Genomic DNA, 23,802 nt, shown 5'->3' with positions numbered 1-23,802 from the left:
TGAACAACGGCTCCACCTGGAGCTGGGCTGCCGTGAGTTGCTGGCGACGGTGTAGGCTGCAGTGGGGCTGGCCGGCAGCTGGCGTGCGCTTTTGTGAGCGGCCGTCCAATGGCCGGCAACCGATATGCCTCACCCGGGAAGAGCGCAATGATCACAATACCAACATGGGCCAGTTAAGCAACGTCCTGCACAACTAGACTGAAGAACAAAAGGACAGCAACTTGTCCATTCCCCTTCCCCGAGTCCCCAATGCTGTTCCCCTCCCCCAATTCCCCAATAAAATCTTTTTTAAAAAAATTACGAATATACCATATGAACACTTGGTTATTCATTCCTCATGTCACACACAAGCAACCTGTTCAAATATTTCATTAAAGCAGCAGTTTAAAAATGCTAGGTAAGCACACTTTCATTTACTTTTCTAGAACAAGAAATATTAATAGCTGTTATTAAAATATGATGGTAAAATTAGAGCAGTAGGTTTAAAAATTGATATTGCAGGATTCAGGTCAGATGTCTACTTGATATAATTGTCCTTAGAAAATTATTTGAAAATGTCCCAAATTGATGTCCCATATCTGATTATACTTTTGCCAGAGAGAATTCAAGGCAGTTTCCCAGAATGAGCTTTATTTTAAATAAATTCAGAAACTGATTTTTTTTTTCCCGTAAATTCTTATGTCTATTTCAGGCAAACAGTTATCTCACTCATAATGTTGTACATTACTAATGATTTCAGTTTTAACCACAGAGCAGTAACTACTACTCCATATCTTCCTGTAAGTGGCAGAGTCAGGGAGGAGCTCTTGAATCCCAGGCATTGTAGTGAGAGGGTTCTGAGTGTCTACCATGTCCTTTAAACTTCCTGAACTTTCTTTTATCCTTTATTGAAAGACCATGACCTAAAAATAAAATTTACTAATTATTCTGATTTAGCCAGCACTCACATTTTTTTTATTTCCTTAATTTTGCCCAGCATTAAAAAAAAAGATTTTGTTTTGGTTCCTTTTACTTCAAAATTTTTTTTTGTAGATTGCTTACATTTTTCCTTTCCACTCAGGGCTGCTGATAAAATTAAAATAATCTATAATAGTTAATTATCGCACTCAGACATAGTGGGGGAAAAGGAAAAAAATGGTTGTTGATTTAAGGGTCATTATTTTTGTCCTAAAAAATTTATTTTGTGAGCAGACTAAAGTGAAATTTTCTATATAACTCAAAAGTGCCAAGCACTTAGAACAGCTCTTGGAATGCAATTGGCGTTCACTAAATATTTGTTGAATGAACAAATGTTAAATTAAACCTGGGATTTTCAGTCTCCGTTTTAATATCGTTACTTACGGAAAAGATATTTCTCGATATTAATGTAAACATACTATCAGGGAAGCCATTTTTCAGTAAAGCTTCTCTGAAGAAAAGATTTTAGGGCCGGCCAAGTGGCGCGATGGTTAAGAACTGGCTTGGGACGCCAGAGGGCCCCGGTTCAGATCCCACATATGAGGGCCAGTGACACTGCCCTCTACAGCTAAGATGCTGAACAGCAGCTCAACCTGGAGCTGGGCTGCCGTGAGTTGCCGGCGATGGCGTAGGCTGCAGCCCCTGTGGCAGTGGGTTGCCATGGGCTACCGTATGTAGCCAGCAGCCAGCGTGAGCGGCCAGCAGCCGCTGTGAGCAGCCGTCCAGAAGCCGGCGACTGATCTGCCTCACCCGGAAGAGTGCAATGATGGTGCCAACTTGGGCCAGTGAAGCAACGTCCTCCACAACTAGACTGAAGAACAAAATGACAGCAACTTATCTGTTCCCCTTCCTCCAATTCCCCAGCACTTTTCCCATCCCCCCAATTCCCCAATAAAAATCTTTCAAAAAAAAAAAAAAGAAAAGATTTTATTTTGATCTCTATTATGTCATTGGCTCCCATCTTTAAGTGGGTGATATGCTCTGGCATGGCTGGGGGCCCACTTTATTTCCCAATTGCAATCAGCAATTGCAATTTAAGAAAATCTTATTGACATTAATATTCATATCTCTGAATTACTCTCAGAATTTTATAAAGTTATTGAATGAAAACTTTTACTGAATTCCTTGCCCATTACTTCCTTCTGTATTTTTGAGTTTGGAGACAAATCTGCTTTTATGATGGAAATGGTACTTCCTGAAAATGGTAGCATCGTAACCACTGTACAATTCTTTTTACATGTTAACCTTATACCAAAAAAAAATCACTTTCCACAAAATCTTGGTCAATCCATATAAGGTTTGAGATTAAAATTATTAAAAAACTACTAAAAATAAGTATAAATTCATTTCCTTTCATCATCAACATTTAAGGCCACATATATGCCAAGTAATGTACTAGGGGGCCCTGGGGGTAAAGCTCTAATGATAAGACCCCTGCCTTCACATACTAGAGCTGAAACAACCATGTAGACAATTATATAAAGACTTATAAAGACCACAATGAAGGTCTGTATAAGATACTGTGAGGGGAAGGGTCATGTCCATGAAAGCCTTCTTAAAGGAGGCATTTTAAATTATTACATTGGTAGTTGGAATGAAGTACTACAGACAAAACCAGAAAAATCACTGACTTTTATTCCTAAGCAAAGTGTATGCTTCCTTTTACATTACTGATTTAAAGGACTTCCTTTTACATTATTAATTTTCTTAATACACTTGTTTTTAGCAATGGTAATGATAAACCAAAGGTAAATGCTCAAATAGTTCTAATAAGACTTTACATCTTATCTGTTTTAACAGCCAGTTGAATAAAAATAATATGAAACATTTAGAATAGTATTTGCAATTTGGAATGTATTGATAAATATGATTGAGAACCCTTGTTACCAGGGGTTCTTTTTGTGCTTTACATGTTACAATCAATCGAGATAATAGACATATTTTGATGACCTACTGCTTATTGTCTTTTCTAGATGAAAGCTTTGCAATTCCTCATAATAAAAGGGGAGTTCTTGGAATGGTCAACAAAGGCCGTCACAGCAATGGGTCACAATTCTACATCACACTACAACCAGCGCCCTATCTAGATAAAAAATATGTGGCTTTTGGGTACGTGCATTGTAAGTTTGTGTCTGTAATAGTCACATATGTAAAACTGGTTCAGAAAGATTTGGATTAGTACTGTATGTAGTCTATGGGTAACTAAGATAGAATTTAAAAGCAAAAGTAATACAAATATATTTAGAAAGAAATATAAGAAGCTTGGTATCTATAAAAAAACCCACAGAAACCATTTAGGCACAACCATTATAATTGTCTGTCTATCCATCCATCCATGCACCCTCCTATCTATCTTCAGTGTCAAGGATATTATCAATTCTAAATTACTATGAATAATACCATAGCACTTAATGTAGATGTATTTAGATGCAGAAGTGGGGTGAAGCCATTTAATTGTCTATGAACACTGAAAAGGCAGATGAAAACTATCCAAGTTACAAGTAACCTTTTTTTTTGAACAATTTAAAATAAGGGAATATCGCAGGTAATTATTACTAGAACATCATTAACAAGATACTTATAGGCATGTGGACCTAAAATGGATGATGAATATACTTTTTATCACTTCAGTATTTCGTATCTCTATTTGATTATGAAGTGAATATAAGTTGAAGCTTACTTTGTCTTCCCTGAAATGATGTAAAATGTTATAATTTTTCTGAATAAGTATTAGATTATTGCAGTTACTCCAAAGGGATAATTATCGACTCTTCATTCCATGAAGAAATCTCATGCCAGTGTTAATTTTAACCACAAATATCACATTTGGCCATTGAGCACTTGAAATGTGGCTAGTGCAACTGAGGAACTAGATTTTATTTCATTTTAATTAAATGTAAATAGCCACACGAGGCTATTGGCTACCATATTGGACAGTGAAGGTTTAGAGGAACTCCTAGGATTTTGGAATGTGTTGGAAGATTGGTGCCATTCCCCAAGATAGAGAATACAAGGAGGAGGCTATGGGAGAGATCATTAATTCAGGATGGACAAGTTATGATTTGGATTAAGATACCTATATGACAGTCAGGTGGCAAGTCCTGAATACCAGAAGTAGGTATTCAAGCTGGGCAAGGGCTGGAGATGTAGATTTGGAAGCTGTCAACATGGCAGCTGAGCTGCAGCCAGACCAGAGTACCATCACTCCCAGAACAAACGCTGGGCCTTATTTGTTCCCTTCTGCCTCCCTTCTGTCTGCCAAAATTCTGTTAAGGCTGTTAAGGCTTAGGCCAGAAACCTCCCTGATTACAAAAATCAAACTGCTTCTGTGTCCTCTTTGGCACACCGCGGACAACGTGAAGTAGGGACTGGATCGCACTCATCTTGTGTCCTAACATCTTGTGGGGAGGTGCACACAGTAGTTGCTCTTTCAATACTTGTGAAGCCAACTTGGAGAACAGGTTTCACATTCTCTTCGGACGGAGGTGAATCTGTCCGTTTATCCCCTGCTCCTCTTCCTCAGAATGCACTTTGTGTCCTGCTCTGTGTCATGGTTTCTGATTGGGGTGGCGAAAAATGTAACCTAGAGGCAGACAAAGAGATAACTAGAGCATGATCAGTGTTAGCGCTGACCATGTCCCTGTAAAGGTTCATGAAATGGAAACCACACCTTCCCCTCAGCCACTGCCTCAACCCAAGCATTGGCAGAGGGCACCGGTCCTGTGTCGAGGGCTGTCTCTCTTTTAGTTGAGAGAACCATCAGAAGTTGAGCTCCACTCAGGCCACTAGCTTGTGGCCTACGGCTGTCCACAGAGATCCAAATTACCAAGGCTTTGAGCTGCCTTTTATCATGTATTCAATGGATGTTGATTAGATGCCTACTGTGTACCAGGCATTGTGTTAGGCATGAGAGAATCAGAAAGAATCAAAGAAGCATACAAATGAATGTCATATTTAACCCTGGTAACTCCTATAAAGGAGAGGAGGGGGAACTTGACATAAGCAGGAGGTCTGGGAAACTTCCCCAAGGAAGTAATGACTGAGCTATACGATCTGAAGGAAGGCCAGGAGGTGACCAGGCAGAGGAGTGGGGGTTGGGAGTGGCCAAGAGCAAAGGAGACAGCTGTGGCAGAAAGGGCTCAAGGTGCTACTGAGGTTCCGAAAGCCAGTATGGCTGGAGCAGAGAGCGGGGGAGCCTGCTGCAAGACAGCCCTGGAGGGGCATGGGGAGGCTGCCATGGTAGAGATTTGTGGACTTTATCATAAGGATTGTGGGAAATTATTGAAGTGCTTTAAGCAGGGAGGTGAGATCAGATTTGCATATTTTTTTTTTTTAGCTGAGCCATCCTGCCACCTGTTGGCAGCTCAGCAGCAGCTCAGTTCGGGCCCGTATGGGAATCAAACCAGTGGCCCTGTTGCTCAGAGCTCGCACTCTTGAGCGAGCTCTTAAACAACTGAGCCACTTGGCTGGCCCTAGATTTGCATTTTTATAAGTTCACCCGATGGCAGTGAGGATAACAGATTGGAAGGGTCTCAGACAGATGTTGGGGAACTATAGCAAGGTGGACATATTTAGAGCTATTTAAGATATTTATGACTGATGTTAATTTAATTTATAGGAAGCTTGATAGGACTCAATTTAGAAATGTAAGCTAAAAGGTGAAAATTTATGACTGACTAAATTTTCCATTTTTAATTCTATATTAGGCAGTTGATTGAAGGAACAGAAGTTCTTCAACAATTAGAATTGGTTCCAACAGAGAATGAAAGACCAATACAACAATGTACAATTATTGGCAGTGGAGAGTATTATGCCTGATTTTCATATCAATATTTTCCGACAATTTATTATGTATCTGATCAGCTGTTTCTAGAATTAATTAAACTGTGCTTGATAAAATTTAATTGGAAAGCTGTGGCAGATGCTGTAGGTTGGTTGGCTCACCCAGCACCCCAATATCTTCTCCATTTTCCTTTCTTGCCTCTGCTGTAGAGACTATAAAAACAAAATACTCAATTTCTCAGCCTCCTTTGCAACTAGAAGTGGTCACAGGATACCATTCTGGCCAGTAAGACAGGAGTAGTATACTAGTGCTCCTGCCCTCTCCTCTTCATCCAGCCTTGAATGCAGAGAGGCTGGAGCCATGAAGGAAAGACCAAAACGCTGCAGAGATGTCAGCTCCAGCTCTAGAGCTGCTGAACCAACACCAGCAACTGCCTATCTCTGCACTTCTTACTGTATGAGACAAATAGACCCCTGTTTATGTTACTGTTGGTTGAGTAGCCAAAACCATTCTTAATTTAGCAGCAGCACCTAGTGGCCTTTGAAAATCCTAAACTATTTGTAATAGAATTATGTTGTTTGTAATGACATGTCTGCCATAAGAAACTAGGAGAGACAACAGAAAAAAATAATTTATTGTAAAATTCCATTGCTTATACACAGCATTCAGAAAAGAGTATACACGTTGGCTGTTTTTATATGACACAAATAGAATGCTTGTCTCTGAGCCATGCCAACCAAAGGCATTGGTTCTATTCCCCATGATGATTGACTCCTGAGATGTTATTAGGGACCCAGCTTTATAAGGTGCCCTATGATCTGAGATTCTCAAACCCATGTCACCAGAAGAACTTTGTCAACTAGACTGTATTCTGTATTAGAATGATTTGTTTGTTTAAACATGTTGTTTGAGGAAACTGATTATTACAAAGCCCTCAAAAACTTACCCCAATTAACTCCAAATATAAGACTGATTTAGTCAAGTTGAAAGACTTTGATTTGATTAAACAGAAGGAATTCTAGAGTTTTCCAAGTCTGCGAATATGAGAGTAAAGGCATTCTGATGATTTATACAGAATGTTAGTTATGTGACCTTGTCCTAATTGCTGATATAGCAAAGTCAACTACGTATGCTATATCTTACACTAAGCCATGTTAATAGGGGAGTGTGATATCTGGACATTTTTCTTATTTTGGGAGATTTAAGATAAGCATTTAAAATTCTATCTAAAGAATTTGTTTGCTCCAACTGCAAACAGTGCCAGTTATTTATTAATGAATGGTCTGACAACCTCAGGACCCCATATTCTGAGTTTTTATACTTTATATATATATATATTTTAAATTAAGTGTTTGTTTAAGTCCCAGCTATCTAGAAATGTGGTAGTCAAATCACTTGACTTTTTACTTTCCTCATTTGTAAAAAGAACAGAGAAGTAAATAAGTTATAATTCCCTTCTAGTTCTGATCACATTAATGATTTTCTGAGTAAACTTATAAAATCAATAACAATACTATTATTTGTTTCAGGGCTTCAATTTCATTAGTAAAATGGTGGTACATCTATCTTATAGTGGTTTGGGGTTTAATTGAGACAATGTAAAGACACTTCTCATGATGCTTGACATATGGCAGATATTCAATAAAATTGAGTTTTCCTGCTGGAATATCAACCCACAAAAACCAAGTCAAGCCGATAGAATATCATCATCATCATCATATCAAAAAACACCCAAGTCCCTGTTATGCTCAGTATCAGCTAGAATAGTTAGCTGTTCTCACTAACATCATATTTTCAGTTGACAGAATTAATTCATCCTCAAAGTTAAAATTGATCTCTATTACACCTTGTGATACTCTCTTCTTTATAGAAATTGATTTTTTAAAACTACTGATTACACTTTCTACTACCCTTCCCAAAATGGAATCCCAACCTAAAACTGGTAAATCTAGTCAGTTCATATCTCAAATTTTATACATCATATAAAATATTCATAACAAACTCAATGGTAACATACAATATAAATGACTAAGTTTGGTAGTTGATAGGGGGCTTTGAAAATGTGATAAATCATAGGTTCTTTTTCTTCTGTGTGCATCAGAAATGCTTGAGCCTCTCAAAACACAGATTCCTAGGCCTTGCCCCAGTTTCTAATTCAGTGGGTCTAGAGTGGGCAGAAGAATTTGCATTTTTAACATGTTCCAGGTGGTGCTGATGCTGCTGGTCTGGAGACCACACGTTAAGAACCACTGGCAGGGCTGGCCGAGTGGCGCGTTGGTTAAGAGCTGGCTTGGGACGCCAGAGGACCCCGGTTCGGATCCCACATATGAGGGCCAGTGACACTGCCCTCTACAGCTAAGATGCCGAACAACAGCTCAACCTGGAGCTGGGCTGCCGTGAGTCGCCAGCCACTGCGTAGGCTGCAGCCCCTGTGGCAGTGGGTTGCCATGGGCTACTGTGTGTAGCCAGCAGCCAGTGTGAGCGGCCAGCAGTCGCTGTGAGCGGCCGTCCAGAAGCCAGCGACTGATCTGCCTCGCCCGGGAAGAGCGCAATGATGGTGCCAACTTGGGCCAGTTGAAGCGTCGTCCTCCACAACTAGACTGAAGAACAGAAAGGACAGCAACTTGTCTGTTTCCCTTCCCCCAATTCCCCAATAAAAAGAAATCTAAAAAAAAAAGAACCACTGGGATGTGTTAAAGACATAGATCTATATGAGGGACTTGTGGTATATCGGTATGTGGAAGAAAGATTAAAGTGACGACAGAAAAGAATGAGGAAAGATGATGAGACAAGAAACTTTGATTTTATCAAGGCAGCAGGGCGGTATTGCAAACATTGACCAATCAGAAGGGACAGAGACTAGAGGACTATTGTAGGGGCCTGGAGCTCCTGGCTGGGTGGGAAATGAGCCCTCCAACTGCTGGAGAGGCAACATGGCAGTCTGGAGTCTTGGCGGAAGGACTGCGACACTTGGGCTCCTCAGGGACGTGCTCTTTACCAGTCAATACAGAATCAGTAGAATATTTTAATAAGAACAATGTCCACTTCGCTGTGTTCTGGCCAAAAATCAGCTCTCCAATACAAGGCTGGGAGGAGCACAATGGGTGCCTGGGTACAGGGGGAGGTAATAGCTAATGTGGGCTATCAGAAAGCTTGAACTTGGGTGTTTTCCTAAGGAATGAGTTTTTTTAAAAAAGGCTTCCTTCTGCTTCCTAGGGGGCTAAGAAATACCACACAAAAAGCTCTAGCACACCTAGGGTTTAAAGCAGACTAGAAATAAAAATAAATGCATCTCAGGTGCCAAGCTAAAGAGAACCTAGGCTGGGCTCCATGACTCCTGCACATTCAAGAGTTTTATGTTGTTTGTATCCTGACTTTATATTTCCAAAACAAAAAAGCCCCAAAGAAATAAAAAGTTTACAACATGTCTTGCTTGATGTAATTTTGTGGACGATTCACTATTAAGAGCTGTAGCAATTTAAGAGGGTAGAATAGTTCCCCACAGGTAATAGTGTAAAGCGGTCTTAAACGTTCATGTACATATGGGTCTCATTAAAATGCAGGTCGTGATTCAGGAGGTCTGAGGTGAGGCCTGAGATTTTGCATTTCTAACAATTTTTAAGTGGTATGAATGATATTCGTGAACCACGCTCTGAAAAGCAAAAGTAAAGCGGTGGTTTTCAACCTAAGCTGCACCTCAGAAACACCTGGGGAGCTTTTAAACTCTTGATGCCCAGGCATTATTCCAAACGAATTAATTCAGTACCCAGGCATCAGTATTTTTCAAAACTTCCCACATGGTTCCTATGTTCAGCCAAGGTTGAGAACAACTGCTCTAAAGTGTAATGTTCTCCTCTGAAACCCTGGAACAGTTATCAAAGAATATCCATAGTCAAAGTGGAGTGCCTCCTAATGAGAATACCTGTAGTATTTTATTGATCCTAATCACAGTGCTAATAGTAAGAATCTGAATATAGTTTTGTTTTGTTTATTAAGATTTTATTGGGGGAATTGGGGGAGGGGACCAGCCAAGTTGTTGTCCTTCAATCTTAGTTGTGGAGGGTGTCACAAGCTCAGCTCCAAGTCCAGTCGCACCGCTCAGCTCAAGGTGCTGTGTTCTATTAGTGGCGAGTGGGCGTAGCCACTAGCCCTTGTGGGAGTCGAACAAGCAGCCTTGTTGTTAAGAGCACACACTCTAACCTCTGAGCCACCCGGGCGGCAGCTCAGCTCAGCTCAATGTGGTGAGTTCAGTCTTTAGTTGCAGGCAGGCATAGCCCACCATCTCTTGAACAGGCAACCTTATTGTTAGGAGCATGTGCTCTCACCAGCTGAGCCATCCTGCCACCTGTTGGCAGTTCAGGGGCAGCTCAGCTTGGGTGCAGCTCACTGGCCCATGTGGGAATCGAACCGGCGACCCTGTTGCTCAGAGTTTGCACTCTTGAGCAGGCTCTTAACCAATTGAGTCACTTGGCCAACCCTGAATATAGTTTTAGCTCACTATTAATCTTTGATTCATTACAATCTTCTTCTAACTTTGTTGAAACTTATTTAAATATTACACGAGGTTTAATACATGTTGTTAAAACTGTATTATAGATGCCAGTCCTTGCTCTGGCATGGTGAAAATGACTTTGGAAGTCTTCCTTGACCTAGCTCAACAGATGCCATGTAAAATAAAATAGCTGATGCTTTTCCAGTCTTAAAAGAGTGAAATGTCTCCTTTATAAGGACTAACAAAAATCTGAGGACTAGAGTTGAACACCTAGATGACAAATTGTAAAACAATGGCCTCCACAGTGGGATGTGTTCATCCTAGGGCATAAAAAAGATAATGCACTGGGGTATGGGAAGAAAACAGAACTTCTATTATATTCTCAAGCTAAAAAAAAAAAAAAAAAAGTTGACTAGTGCCTTCATTTGGCCTGAGTATCAGATAGTCACATACTAAATAAGTACTGTGTGAGATGTATCCTGAGAGAGGAGCAGATAGTTCACTGTTTGAAGGCTGATGATGAGATCTCACTTATTTGCTTGGCTATATCCTCATGCTTCTGGCCATAGCTTGGATCAGTCAAAAACCGTTTCTTGTTTACATCTGAGCAAATCTCCAACTAGTGTAGTCAATGTAACAAATGTCCATAGTCATCAGAGTACAGAAGGACCCCAATGATTAGAATCTAGGGAGTTATAAAAGCTTTCAAATTTAGGCCAAAAAAACCCCGTGAAGTGCTGACAAGAGAAAAATTCTGAGATGTCCTAAATTAAATTACAGCAGGCCTCAGGGTGGGAGGAAGAGACATGGGAAATTAATCAGTTAACAGCAGAAGGCCAAAACCCACAAAAGACTGCTCACATTCATGAATGTACGTTGAAACTTGGAAGGGACTTCCAGTTAGCATCCTGCTTACTCATAAACTTTCTGGAGGGTTGCCCACAACTAACAAATATTTCTTCCTATGGACTAGTCACCTATCCCAGAACTTTCTCCGCTTCACCTTTTCCTACCAGCCCTCTCATCTATAGCCAGTGTAAATTCTTTCAAAACAACTTATTTGTGTCTGCTCCAAACTCATTGTATAAAAGAGCCCTTGTCAACCTCACGATGGTGGGAACATATTTGTCTTCTCCATAAAGCACTGCTGCTGATGGCTCAGGCTGCATGTCCCAGGACCTCATCCTTTTTCTGGTTTAACAAACCCTTTCTTTCAGTACAAATTTCAGCCTCGAAGGTTTTGTTTAAGTGCTTACACAGTCATCTCTTTTGGTGTTTTTATAGCAAAGCAAATCTCACAAAAGCCAATTACTATTTCGTGTTATTTTACTAGGGTAGATTGCGTAATTAAAATTGCGTGAGAAATACAAATATTTAGTTGAAAACAGACGTTAAATACTTAGCTCTTATAATCTAACTTTTACCATTTGCCACAAGTATGGATGCACTTGTGAATGTTTCTGTGCGACTGGGCATCAGATGGCGCTCACGCTTACTAAAAGCCCGAGCAGTGACAAAACATTCACAGGCATTTTGAAATCAAGACCTGACACCAAGCAATCACTGTGTTTTGGTCAAGTCACTTTTCTGAATCTGTTTCCTCACCTGAAAAGTGGGAAGTGGGAACAGAACAGATATATTTCCAACGTCTTTGATTCTCTGACTATAGTGGTGGCATAGGACTGGCTGCTGCTACCGCTGGCTGAAGTAGCACGAAATTTGGAAAAGTAAGGTTGGGAAAGTGTGACAGAGGCAGACGGTGTGCGGCTCCGGCTGGAAGGCAGCAGACCGATTTCGGTGTTTCAGCAACGCGGGCAGAAGCCCCTTAACTACGTGGTGTCTCCATTTCACGGGGTTACATCCAGCAAAATCGATTTTCAAGGTAAAAATCGCGGGTCCCATTAAGGATATATGCAAGACCTTGGGAATGCGGAAGCACAGCACAAGTTTAACTCCTGCTCAGGTTCTAAGTGCACCGCATGGAAACAACTTCCGCTCGGGGTACTCAGGACCCGGGAGGCGCGGCCCGGCCCTGCGGTCACGTGGGGCAGCGGAATTACAGCCTCGCGGGTCGCTTGGAGTACGCCGTGCGCCACGTCATGTAGGTTGTTCCATCCAAGCCAGGGTAGGAGCATTCCCTATCGCAGGAACGAGAAAAAGCCCAGTTGCGTCCTGTGTGGTAATCTGAGGGCAAATAAAACAGTTTTCTGTATTTTGCAAGCTTCACTCTAGAACAGTCGCTTTGAGGGACAGCCTCCCTCGCCTTCTATTCGACACCCTTGTTTCCCCTCCTTTAGGATTCCAGTTGGTATCTCCCGCGCCCCGCCTTCGCTCCGCGGCGTCCACGCAAGCCGGGGCCTGGGGTCCCTCACGTGACCCTAGCGCGCTCCCGCGGGGGGAGCACAGTCTCGGAGGCGGCGCCGCAGGGGACGGAAGGGACGGGCTGAGAGTTGTACGCTGCAGCTTTCGCCGGAACACCAGCGCGGAGGTCGCGATGTCTGGGCTCTCCCGCCAGCTGCTTTGGGCCGCCGCCTGCCTGGCCGCGCTCTGTGTGCTGACCGCAGCTCAGAACGCCTCCGTGGTCCCGAACGTGACTTCAGCGGCCCCCAATACGACAGTCCCGACGCCGTTGACGACTCTCGGGCCGGTCACCACTCCACCACCAGGTGGGCGCCAGCCCAATTGGCTTCCTGTGCTTTCTCGCCCGCCTGCCTAGCCGAGCTGCCCTCCCTCCCCTCGGTGCGCGGGGGGCCAGGGCGGGCCGCGCTCCGGAAACATGGCTGCCGGTCCGAGTCCAGCCGGGCCCGGCACGGGGTGGCCGGAGTGGGGGAGCGCCCGGGTGGGAAGGGGCGGCAGAGCCCCGGTGGCCGTTAGGCTGTCTCTGACCCCAAAGTGCCCCAGTCCGAGATGCTTTATAAAAGAGGTTCGTAATCCCCAGCCTCACCGTAGGCACGGAAGAGGGGACGTGGCTTCCTTCTGCGGTGGCGGCAGTGGGGTTGATTAGGAGGCGAGGTGATCGCCTCCAAAGTTGGCGATGAGACCGAACTCCCTCTCCCTGGGGTTAGTCGTTCGTCCACCCAGGTCCTCCGAAGAGAGGCTTCTCCTGAAGTTGGAGAAAGAGGGAAAGGAAAACTGGAGACATTAATATTCGCTGGCGTCTCAGACTTGCGTTTGACAAAATAAGTCGCTTGAGATTTAATTACGTTAATTTTGCGGATAGGTATGGGGTATATCTGAAATTTGAGCATTTAATTAAACCTTTACACCCCATGTTACGTGCAAAGAACGGAAACTACCCATTCCTGTACCCAGTGCTTCGTATATGTTTGTTTTAGTATTTTTAGGCTAAACTAGAAGATAGGTGGTGAAACGTAGAAAGTGGATGGAGATAAAGTAATTGCTGGAAACCTATGGTTAGTAGATTGTGAAACGGATTGGAACCTAGGTCTGTCGATTTTCTAGAACCCGATCAGGAACACACCTTTTGTTAAGCTCTTCAGTCAACTGGTTGAGGCATACACTGAATTTTAAAGAATAAATTGGCAATGTCGTGACAGTACAAAAAAGAGTAGGGAAGTTAAATTTGAGATAATAAGGTGGAACCCTAGATATATAAAACCTGAAATCTAGTGTGATTGGTTATTTCAATTAGTATTGGGTAAGGAGTAACTGGCATCTTGACGGGAGAATTGCTGTTTTTTACGTTGGTATTTTTTTCAGGATGATCATATTGTTTTACAATGTCTTCCCCTAGTTTTTGTATTTTACAAAGGTTTGTTTAAAAAAATATATAGTAAATTTAATGTTATTTGTTAGATTCAAAAAGATGTAATGGCAAAATTCAGAAAATTTTAAATGAAGGCAAATTGCAGTACAATACTTGAAATTCTAACAACTATGTTTTTAAGATAATAGAGCAGAATATGTTCTGCCTCCTGGTTTATTTGGCAGTTTACTCTCAGAATTGTAGTTTTGTGGGGGTTTTTTGTTTCTTTGTTTTGTTTTTTTTTCCTTCCCCAAAGAGGAGCTTGGAAATACCAATTAATTGCCTTTCTGTAATTTAAATGTGTGAAAGGAGATGATTTGTTTTTTCTGTAAGTAGTAGTTGGATAAGCTGCAGTTTGAAAGGTAGCAAGTTTAGTTCATTGTAAATAGCATACACTAAGCTACCCAAATGTTCATCATCAAACACAAAAGATTTTAAACAACTAGCATTTTTAAGTGTATACAAACCTCTGAAGAACTTATTTCTGCTTTGTGACCCATTACCCCTCCCCTCAGAGTACCATATAATAAATACTAATGATAAAGTATTGAAATGCAATGTCTCTGTGCAGAACTTTTTTTTTTTTTTTTTTGGAGGTATGGAGAAAGCGAGCAAGAATGATTTTGGAGGCATGTAGCTTCTAGGAAAATGGATAGAGCCCAATTCTATAGTCCATTTGTTTGTCCAGACATTGAATTGTAATTGGCCTTCTTTGAAGTCTTGTTTCTGGGCCATTTGGCTTAAATCATTGAAAAAGACTTTGTTAACTTGTTACATTACATGTAAATAAATGTAGCCCACTTCAGATGTGTTGTCTGTTTACCGCCCCAGTCAGGGAGGACCCTGAAAAGAGTAGATCAGTTATGAATTATGAATCTCTGGCGTTTTTTCAGAATGGGCATCAGAGCTTGGGTTTAACCTGTAATATATCTTTATTACTATTAAAAATTTTAGTGTCTCATCTGATGTTTTAGGGCAGTGATTTTCCTATGTGTATTGTTGGCCTTACAGCCTTTTTTTCCAATACTTTTTTTTTTTTAAGGATGGTTTAAAATGCCTCAAGAAATCCTGAGTGTCTTTGAAATAGTTGTCCTGTAATAAAAGGGTTGTTTAGATAGGTACCATGAAGTACTGAGCATCCCCACTAGTTTTTTTTTCCCCCTTTTGAGTTGACTTTTGGTTTCATATGTCATTTAAAATGATTGGAATTTCTTAGCCAGTTTATGAAGTTTTCGTGTGTGTGTTGTTAAAAAAAATCACGAGATCTACCTTCTTAACAAATTTTTAAGTGTACGGTATTAACTATAAGCAGAATGATGTACAGAAGATCTCTAGAACTTTTCATCTTGCATGAAACTTGATACTCATTGAACAGCAAGTCTCCCATTTCCCCTCCCCCCACCCACCTTTCTACTTTCTGCTTCTGAGTTTGACTATTTTAGATACTTTATATACGTGGAGTCATGCAGTATTTGTCCTTCTGTGACTGGCTAATTTCACTTAGAATAATTTCTTCAAGGACCATCCATGTTGTAGTGTATGACAGGATTCCTTCTTTTTAGTGAACGAATAATATTCCATTACATATGTATAACACATGTTCTTTACTCATTCATCTGTCGATAGGCTATAAACTTTTACCATTTCTCTGAATTAGTAAGTCTGATACTGTATGTAATACTTACTGTTGTTTTAAAAAGATAAGTAATACAAATTGAAAATCAGATGCCAAATAATTGATTGCATACATCTTCCTCACCCCAGAAACTTGTGAAAACCGCAACAGCTGTGTTTCCTGTGTTAATGCTAGCATTGGTACTGCTAATACTACCTGCTTTTGGATGGAATGTAAAGAAGGTAAGAAGATTGGGATTATTTTAATTTTGAGAATGCAAAACTGTTTGTTATAACATTTAAAAATACAGAGTATTCTTGAACATTTGAAAATCATGTAGGACATTTAGGATAGTGTGCACTATTTATTTTGCAAATCAAATACTTTTTCTTTAAAGTTTCAATTGCTTAACACTTCCCCCTAAAATGATCTCTTCTGTCTCCTATTTCCTCCTACCTTTAATTCCTAAGACTTGACAATTAAGGTTCAGTAGTTTTAAAGGAAGAGAGATTTTAGACTTTTGCAGGATACACTGAAATTAGCTGAAAGAAAGTTGTGAAAATTTCCGCTGAAAACTTCCCCAGAAGACTGTGTGAGGTATTTATCCTCAGTATATCCTGCTAGATGAACTTTAAAGAGACCTTGTGAAACTTTGTTGGATACTTAGATATGGGAAAAGAATGAGGTAAAAAGAGAATTGATTCTTATGCTTTTGTTCAGTTTTAAAATTACCTTTAATTGAAGAGTGAAGAGTTAGATGGAGATACTTTGAAATACCAATAAGGTTTTTGCAAGAACCAAAAGATTACAATATATTCTGTTTTCTTAAAGTAAGGTGATTGTATTTTTTTCTTAAAACAATCAGTTTTTTAATATATATAAAGAAGTAGCCAAAGCAACATGTTAAGCTTCTTGATTCTTCCTTGAAAAATTTAAGAGCTCTGTAAGTTATATCAGTACATAACAAAATTTAACAACCTCTTTTAAAATTAAGGTATTAGTTTAATTTGAGGTTAAGTTTACTTTTTGTTGTATAAAAGTCACTTTTTTTTTTGAAGATTTTTATTGGGGAATTGGGGGATGGTAACAGCGCTGGGGAATTGGGAGAAGGGGAACAGACAAGTTGCTGTCGTTTTGTTCTTCAGTGTAGTTGTGGAGGATGTTGCTTCACTGGCCCAAGTTGGCACCATTATTGCGCCGGCTTCTGGACTGCCGCTCACTGCAGATGCTGGCCGCTCACGCTGGCTGCTGGCTACACACAGTAGCCCATGGCAACCCACTGCCACAAGGGCTGCAGCCTACGCTGTCGCCGGCGACTCACGGCAGCCCAGCTCCAGGTTGAGCTGTTGTTCAGCATCTTAGTTGTGGAGGGCAGTGTCACTGTCCCTCATATGTGGGATCCGAACCGGGGCCCTCTGGCGTCCCAAGCCAGTTCTTAATCATCGCGCCACTCGGCCAGCCCTAATGGCCCCATTTTAAAAGGATGTAAGAGGCCACTATTACCCTGATTCCAAAATCAGACAAAGACAGTACAAAAAGGAAAACTACAGGCTGATATCCCTGACGAACATAGATGCAAAAATCCTCAACAAAATATTAGCAAACAGAAATCAGTAATATATTAAGAAGATCATACACCATGATCAAGTGGGTTTCATCCCTAGTATGCAAGATTGATTCAACATCCGCAAATCAATTAATGTGATACACCACATCAACAAAATGAAAAATAAAAATCATACAGTCAAATCAATAGATGCAGAAAAAGCATTTGACAAAATACAGCAGCCATTTGTGATAAAAACTCTTAGCAAAGTGGGAATATAGGCATCATATCTCAACATAATTAAGGCCATATATGATAAACCCACAGCTAACATCATACTCAATGGGGAAAAGCTAAAACCATTCCCCTTAACATCAGGAACAAGACAAGGCTGTCCACTTTCTCCACTTTTATTCAACATAGTTCTGGAAGTTCTAGCCATAATCAGACAAGAAAAAGAAAAGGCATCCAAAGGAAGAAGTAAAATTGTCATTATATGCAGATGATACTATACTATATAGAGAGGACCCCAAAGACTCCATCAAAAAACTATTGGAACTGATAGATGAATTCAGTAAGGTAGCAGGATACAAAAATCAATACTCAGAAATAAGTTGCATTTGTATATACCAATAATAAACTATAAAAAGTCCCATTTACAATTGCTTCAAGAACTACAAAGTACTTAGGAATAAATTTAACCAAAGAAGTAAAAGACCTGTACTCTGAAAATTATAAGGCACTGAAGAAAGAAATAAAAGAAGACACAAATAAATGGAAACACCCACCATGTTCATGGATAGAAAGAATATAGTTAAAATGTCTATACTGCCTAAAGCAATATATAGATTCAATGCAATTCCTATCAAACTACCAAGGGCATTTTTCACAGAAATAGAAAACATAATCCTAAAATCTATATAGAACCATAAAAGACCCCGAATAGCAACAGCAATCCTGAGAAATAAGAACAAAGAAATAAGAACATGCTACCAGACATCAAAACATACTACAAGGCTACAGTAATCAAAACTGTATGGTACTGGCATAAAAACAGGCACATAGATCAATGAAACAGAATAGAGAGCCCAGAATTAAATCCAGGCGTATATGGACAGTTAGTCTATGACAATGGAAGCAAGAATTTCAATTGGGGTAAAGATGGTCTATTTAATAAATGGTGCTGGGAAAATTGGACTGCCACATGCAAAAAAAATGAAACTGGACCACCTCCTTACGCCATATACAAGAACAATTTTAAAATAGATTAAAGATTTAAATGTAAGACCTGAAACCATAAAACTCCTACAAGAAAATATAGGGTCTAAATTTGCAGACATTACCTTGAGCAATATTTTTACTGATACATCCCTGTGGGCAAGGGAAGTAAAAGAAAAAATGAACATATGGGATTACATCAAACTTAAAAGTTTTTTCACAACAAAGGAAACCATCAATAAAACAAAAAGGAAGCCTACTGAATGGGAGAAGATATTTGTCAATGAGATATCTGTTAAGGGGTTAATATCCAAAATTTATAAAACACTCATGCAACTCAACACCAATAAAGCAACCCAATTAAAAAATGGGCAGAGGATATGAAGAGACATTTCTCTAAAGAGGACGTATAGATGGCCAACAGGCATATGAAAAAATGTTCAACCTCACTTAGCATTAGGGAAATGCAAATAAAAACCACAATGAGATACCCCGGTCAGAATGGCTAACATCAATAAATCAACAAACAACAAATGCTGGCGAGGTTGTGGGGAAAAGNTCGTTCGACCCCCAAAGGGGTCGCAACCCACAGGTTGAGAACCGCTGCAATGTAAAGGAAGCCTGGGCTCAAGTGCAGCTAGAGAGCTACAGCAGCAGCTCAACAACCATTAGGGACCAAGGTGCCTTCTAGGTTTTTACTGTCGTTCCTCAAAAATGGCTTTGACCTTATTCTTCAAGGTTGAGTTCTCATGTTTCAGCCATCTAATTGGTTTTCCCTCCAGCAGGAAGACCAAGGGTAAGAGAGAGGCCCATAGATACCTTACACGTTTCCTAGAAGTTAGACACATGGTAGAAGTTACCTAGCTGTAGGAGAGGCTAAGAAAAAGCTCTGCTGGGGAGAGGGAAATGTCACTAAAAATGGCTGCTTCTATTTCTAAAGAAGGGGAGACCAATATTGGGTGAGAGCAATTGTCAGTCTCCTTGACAGGTGGTACTAAAATATAAAAATTGTAAAGTGACACTCAAATGACTGTAGGTTAGTAAATGGTGTTATAGATAATGATATTTTAGACATCTTTGACTTACAAGTTTGTTTGTTTTTTAAATAGCACCCACTGCTGCTCCTTTGCCAACCAATTCTACAGGTAATACAAGATAACTGTTTTCCTCCTCTTCCTCCTCTCAAGATTTTTAAGCATTCTTGATGGATAACATTTTAGTAATTAAATACCTAAACGTGATAGTACAATTTTAAAAATTAGTAGACATATTTAGTCTTGGACCACGTAATTACATTAATGTGTCCTGTTTGTGACCATGACAAACAGCTTCAGTATTTCATATCATTGAATCTGGGTGGATTTGCCATAGCTTTGTACATTGAGTCTACAAAATTGATTTTGTGGAAATTTGGGAAATACAAAAACCTAAAAGAAATTAAAATTCCCTTTAATTCTCATCATCCAGAGGTAGACCAAAACGTTTTAAGTGGTTAAGTTTTCTAGTCTTTCCTATGTGTATATCTAAATAAATAAACTTAATATGAAATTGGATAATGTGTGCCTGCACATTTGAATTGTTTTCCCTTTTACTTCAAGCATTGTTGTACATACTTTACCCATCCTGCTCTTGACTGAATAGTAAGGTTGGAACATCTTATAGAGAAATATTTGCTGTCATCTCTAATAGGATTGATTCGAACAGCATTCGTAAGTCAGGATATGATTATTTTAAGAGTCTCAATACCGATTGCTTTCCAGAAAGATACGCTTTTCATTCCATCAACAACTTGAAAGTTTCTCACCACATCTTCAATAACATTAGATAATATCTCCTTTTAAAAATCTTCACCAATTTGATAGGAAGAGTAAATAAAAAACATCTACTCCAGTACAAGTACTAGGCTAGATGATAGGGATATAGAGACAGAGTAAGACAACATTTTGTGTGTTGTAGGAACTGTGAAAGAGGTAAGAAAGCACAGTGTGTTACCGGATTTGCAGGAAGGTGTATTGAGTAGCGTGGCATATGTGGTGACAGCTTCCTGAAAATGCTGACTGACCAAGTCTGAAATTACCCTGGTAAAAGAATGAGTTTCCCAAGCGGAGCAGGGTGGTCACCACATGTGAAGAAGATGTAAAACAGTATAATGAGGTCAGGGAATTGCTTTTGGAGCGTCCAGTACGAGGGGAGGAACAGTGAAGCTGAGCAATCTACAAATCAAGAGCCAGATTTGAAGCATGTAGGTCATATGATGAGACTTGCATTTTAATAAAATGACTTACTCTGACAATGTGGAGAGGAGATTGGAAGGAGATGAGTGAACACAGGGAGATTAGATAACTTGTTTCAGTAATTCTAGGGAACTGATGGGAAGAGTTGCAGAAGTATGCAAATAGGCCTAGGAAATAGAACGCATAGGACTTGGTGATTGAGGTGATGGGAGAGTTCTTAGCGAAAAGTACAGATAAGTTATCAGTGTAGGCAGTAGTACAGTCCCCTGGAGCAGTTGTTAGAGAAGTGAATAGGGCTTGAGGGCCAAATTCTAAGGGGTGGGAAGAGGATTGGAGAGGAACTGAGTAGAGATGGGCAGAAAAGTAAGAAAGCCCAGAGAAGAATGTCCCAGAAACTGCATGTATGTTTTAGGTGTAGCTTTTCAGAGAAGGGAGTGATCAAATGCTGCAACAAGGACAAGAACTCATTTTGAAAGACTTAGGCAGTGGTGAACTAGCTTGTACCAGCTTTTGCTAGCCAGCTGTGCATAGCTCTTCAACTGCATGTTCAGTGATACCATATTGGTAGCTTGAATTAATGGCTACAGTGGAAATATTCACGCCATGGAAATCTGCAAATGCTACGAAACTTATTTTGGAGAGCACACAGTGGTATGCTCATAAACCTTTAGCACCCATTAGAAGTCATTGATTAGGAGGGTATTAAAAGTTGATTAAAGCAGAGATGTTGAGGAAACTAATTTCCAGAAGGTGGGGTATGAACAGAGAGGCACAGAGGAGGAAATGATTTCCCCAAAACCATTGTGGGTCCACTTTTAATTTCTTCCCCATGAGTCTTGATGTATTTCTCCTGCTTGCTTCACACTGTATTCTACCTGTGTGAACTACCATGAGTCTCTTTTTTGTTTTCTGTCTCTGTTTCTGTAAAGTACAAGAAAGCCAGGGCTTGCTTGCAGAAAATGCTTCAGTTGAGTGGCAGTTAATGGTTAAAAATCAAACCCTTATACAATCTTTCCATGGTTACTGCTGAAGAGAGCAAGTGAGAAATTAAGAGACTGTTAAGGAAACAATGCAAAGAAAATCTAATCTATGTAGAAAGGTGTTCAGTGGGGTTAATTATAATAGTCTTCTACCAGTACAAATGTAAATATTATAAGCATAAATATAAATAATACCTTACAATATAATGAATAAGTTATGTCAGAAATGTAGTGGAAAACATTCATAATATATTAAGTGGAAAATAAACTATTAAGATTTTTATTTTTTTGATTTTATTTATTTATTTATTTATTATTATTATTTTTTTTTATTGTTAGTTTCAGGTGTACAAAACAATGCAATAGTTACCCTTTTCACCCTCACAAAGTAACAACCCCCCTCCCCCCATCCACTGCCCTCCCACCCCCGATATCATGCTTATCTATTACANGGGTCCTCTGGCGTCCCAAGCCAGCTCTTAACCAACACGCCACTTGGCCGGCCCAAAAGTCACTTTTTTTATGGTCATAAAATGGAATTTAAAAGTGTACCCCTCCGTGTGTGGTAGAGTTAGCAAGTTTTAGCGATTAAATGTCCTACTGTAGGATATGTTGGGGAAAACTTTCCCATACTACTCTTGCCATAAGTCTGTCCATCCAGGCAGTCAGTTTTAGAAAGTGTAGAAGACTAATGCAGAGATCTGGAACAGCAGACTTATTGCTGCCAGCGGGGCACCTCCTCTGTTTGCTAAGCCTTTATTAGATCCTGACCACTTGTCCATACTGACTCAGCCCTCTTGTGGATTAGCAGCCTTCCTTGTACGGTAGTCCTACCACAATTCTGAGATCTAAGTGTTTCTGATTTATCTGTTCAATATGTTCATGTGGATTTTAAAAGGATAATATTTGGAGATATCCTGTCTCATATTTCTAAAATAATGGGAAAAATAATTACAGAATTTTGTTGGATGGACCTCCACAGTGTTTATGCTTCAGTTTGATTTTTGGAAGCAATTATGGAGCTTAATAACAAAGTCAAAGATAATATAAGTGAGTGACTGGTGCTGTTTATCTTTTTCTTTTTCTTTCATAACAGGTAAAAGCTACTGTTCACATAATTCAACAGCAGCTAGTTGCCAGTTGGTGAACAGCACAGATTCCTGTTCTGGTAAGTATTCACATTGGCTGCTGGGGAAAGTGGCCACAGCCCCATGAGGAAGATCAGTGCTTCAGGAAGTCCTATTTCAATATTTGGTTTGAAACATTTCCAGAATTCTAATCTTGTTAGAAATTTGAACATGGAGAGTATATTTATATTGATTGCTAAAAGGACAATGTTTTGAAGCTTGGTTTAGTGATTTGGCTATATTGTGGAATACTATAAGTGCAGATACTGTTTTTCCTTTACTTTTTTTTTTCCCCCACTCTTGTAGAAACTCATTGTAGTTTAGCCCTTTTCTTTATTTGCATTTCATAGTCCGGGAGAACCTTGTCCTGGCACTTTCTTGGTTATGGTACTGGTGATTGTCATAGTCTCCCAGCATAGTTTGTGCTATGGTTAAATGAATCTTCTTATTCATCTATTTTCTGTACTTCAGTTTGAGGAACTTCATTACATTTTAACCTTTATTCTTTGCCCAGGAAATAGTTAAAATTCTTTGATGAAACAGCTGATTTCTCTAAGACTCTAAATTAATAAGAAAGTCAAACTCCTAATTTGGTCCATAGATAATAAATAGAGCAAAAGGTTTTTCTGGAGAGTGTCAGTAACCTTGAAAGACTACCTATAGCTATTTAATTTTGGTTAAAGTTTCCCCACCCCAACTTGAACTTTGTAACTGAGAATTTCATTAGTATGAGATCATTAGTTACAACCCATGTAGAGTGCATAGCATGGTTTAGGTGGTAAATGAACAAACACGTTAGTAGTTATTTTAATGTGTGTTAGAAAAAGCTAGTAACTATACCAGACGTATGATTTCATGATAACTGCTTAGAAACAAGAGTAAAACATTTTAAGAAACTTTAAAGAAAAACTGAACAAGTAATTCTGCTTACTTGATGATGCATCAGTTAGAATTAGTTTTGGCTATGAAGGGACATAAAACCATGAATTAACAATGGTTTAAGAAATAGACAAGATTTACTTTGCTATCATGTAAAGCAGCGGTTCTCAACCTTCCTAATGCCATGACCCCTTAATACAGTTCC

The 23,802-nt window shown here is 39.8% G+C and overlaps 1 protein-coding gene across 3 annotated transcripts in view; it reads left to right on the top strand.

Moving 5' to 3' along the window:
- Positions 1–23,802, top strand: part of LOC109391425 (peptidyl-prolyl cis-trans isomerase-like 6) — a 53,670-nt gene that overhangs the window by 20,987 nt on the left and 8,881 nt on the right. The window contains exons 7-9 of one of the 3 annotated variants that reach the window (XM_019658980.1): positions 12,530–12,898; positions 15,763–15,855; positions 22,688–22,759. In XM_019658980.1, the coding sequence (XP_019514525.1) occupies positions 12,530–12,898; positions 15,763–15,855; positions 22,688–22,759 (534 nt within the window). Of the gene's footprint in view, positions 1–2,930; positions 3,067–5,663; positions 5,864–12,529; positions 12,899–15,762; positions 15,856–22,687; positions 22,760–23,802 lie in introns of those variants that run through there. The other 2 variants (XM_019658978.1, XM_019658979.1) reach the window with 2 other exon arrangements.

The sequence above is a fragment of the Hipposideros armiger genome, unplaced genomic scaffold (genome assembly GCF_001890085.2).
Source record: "Hipposideros armiger isolate ML-2016 unplaced genomic scaffold, ASM189008v1 scaffold_292, whole genome shotgun sequence".
NCBI lineage: Eukaryota > Metazoa > Chordata > Mammalia > Chiroptera > Hipposideridae > Hipposideros > Hipposideros armiger.
Note: the sequence above shows the minus strand (reverse complement) of the source record. Positions and strands in the feature narration are given on the sequence as shown.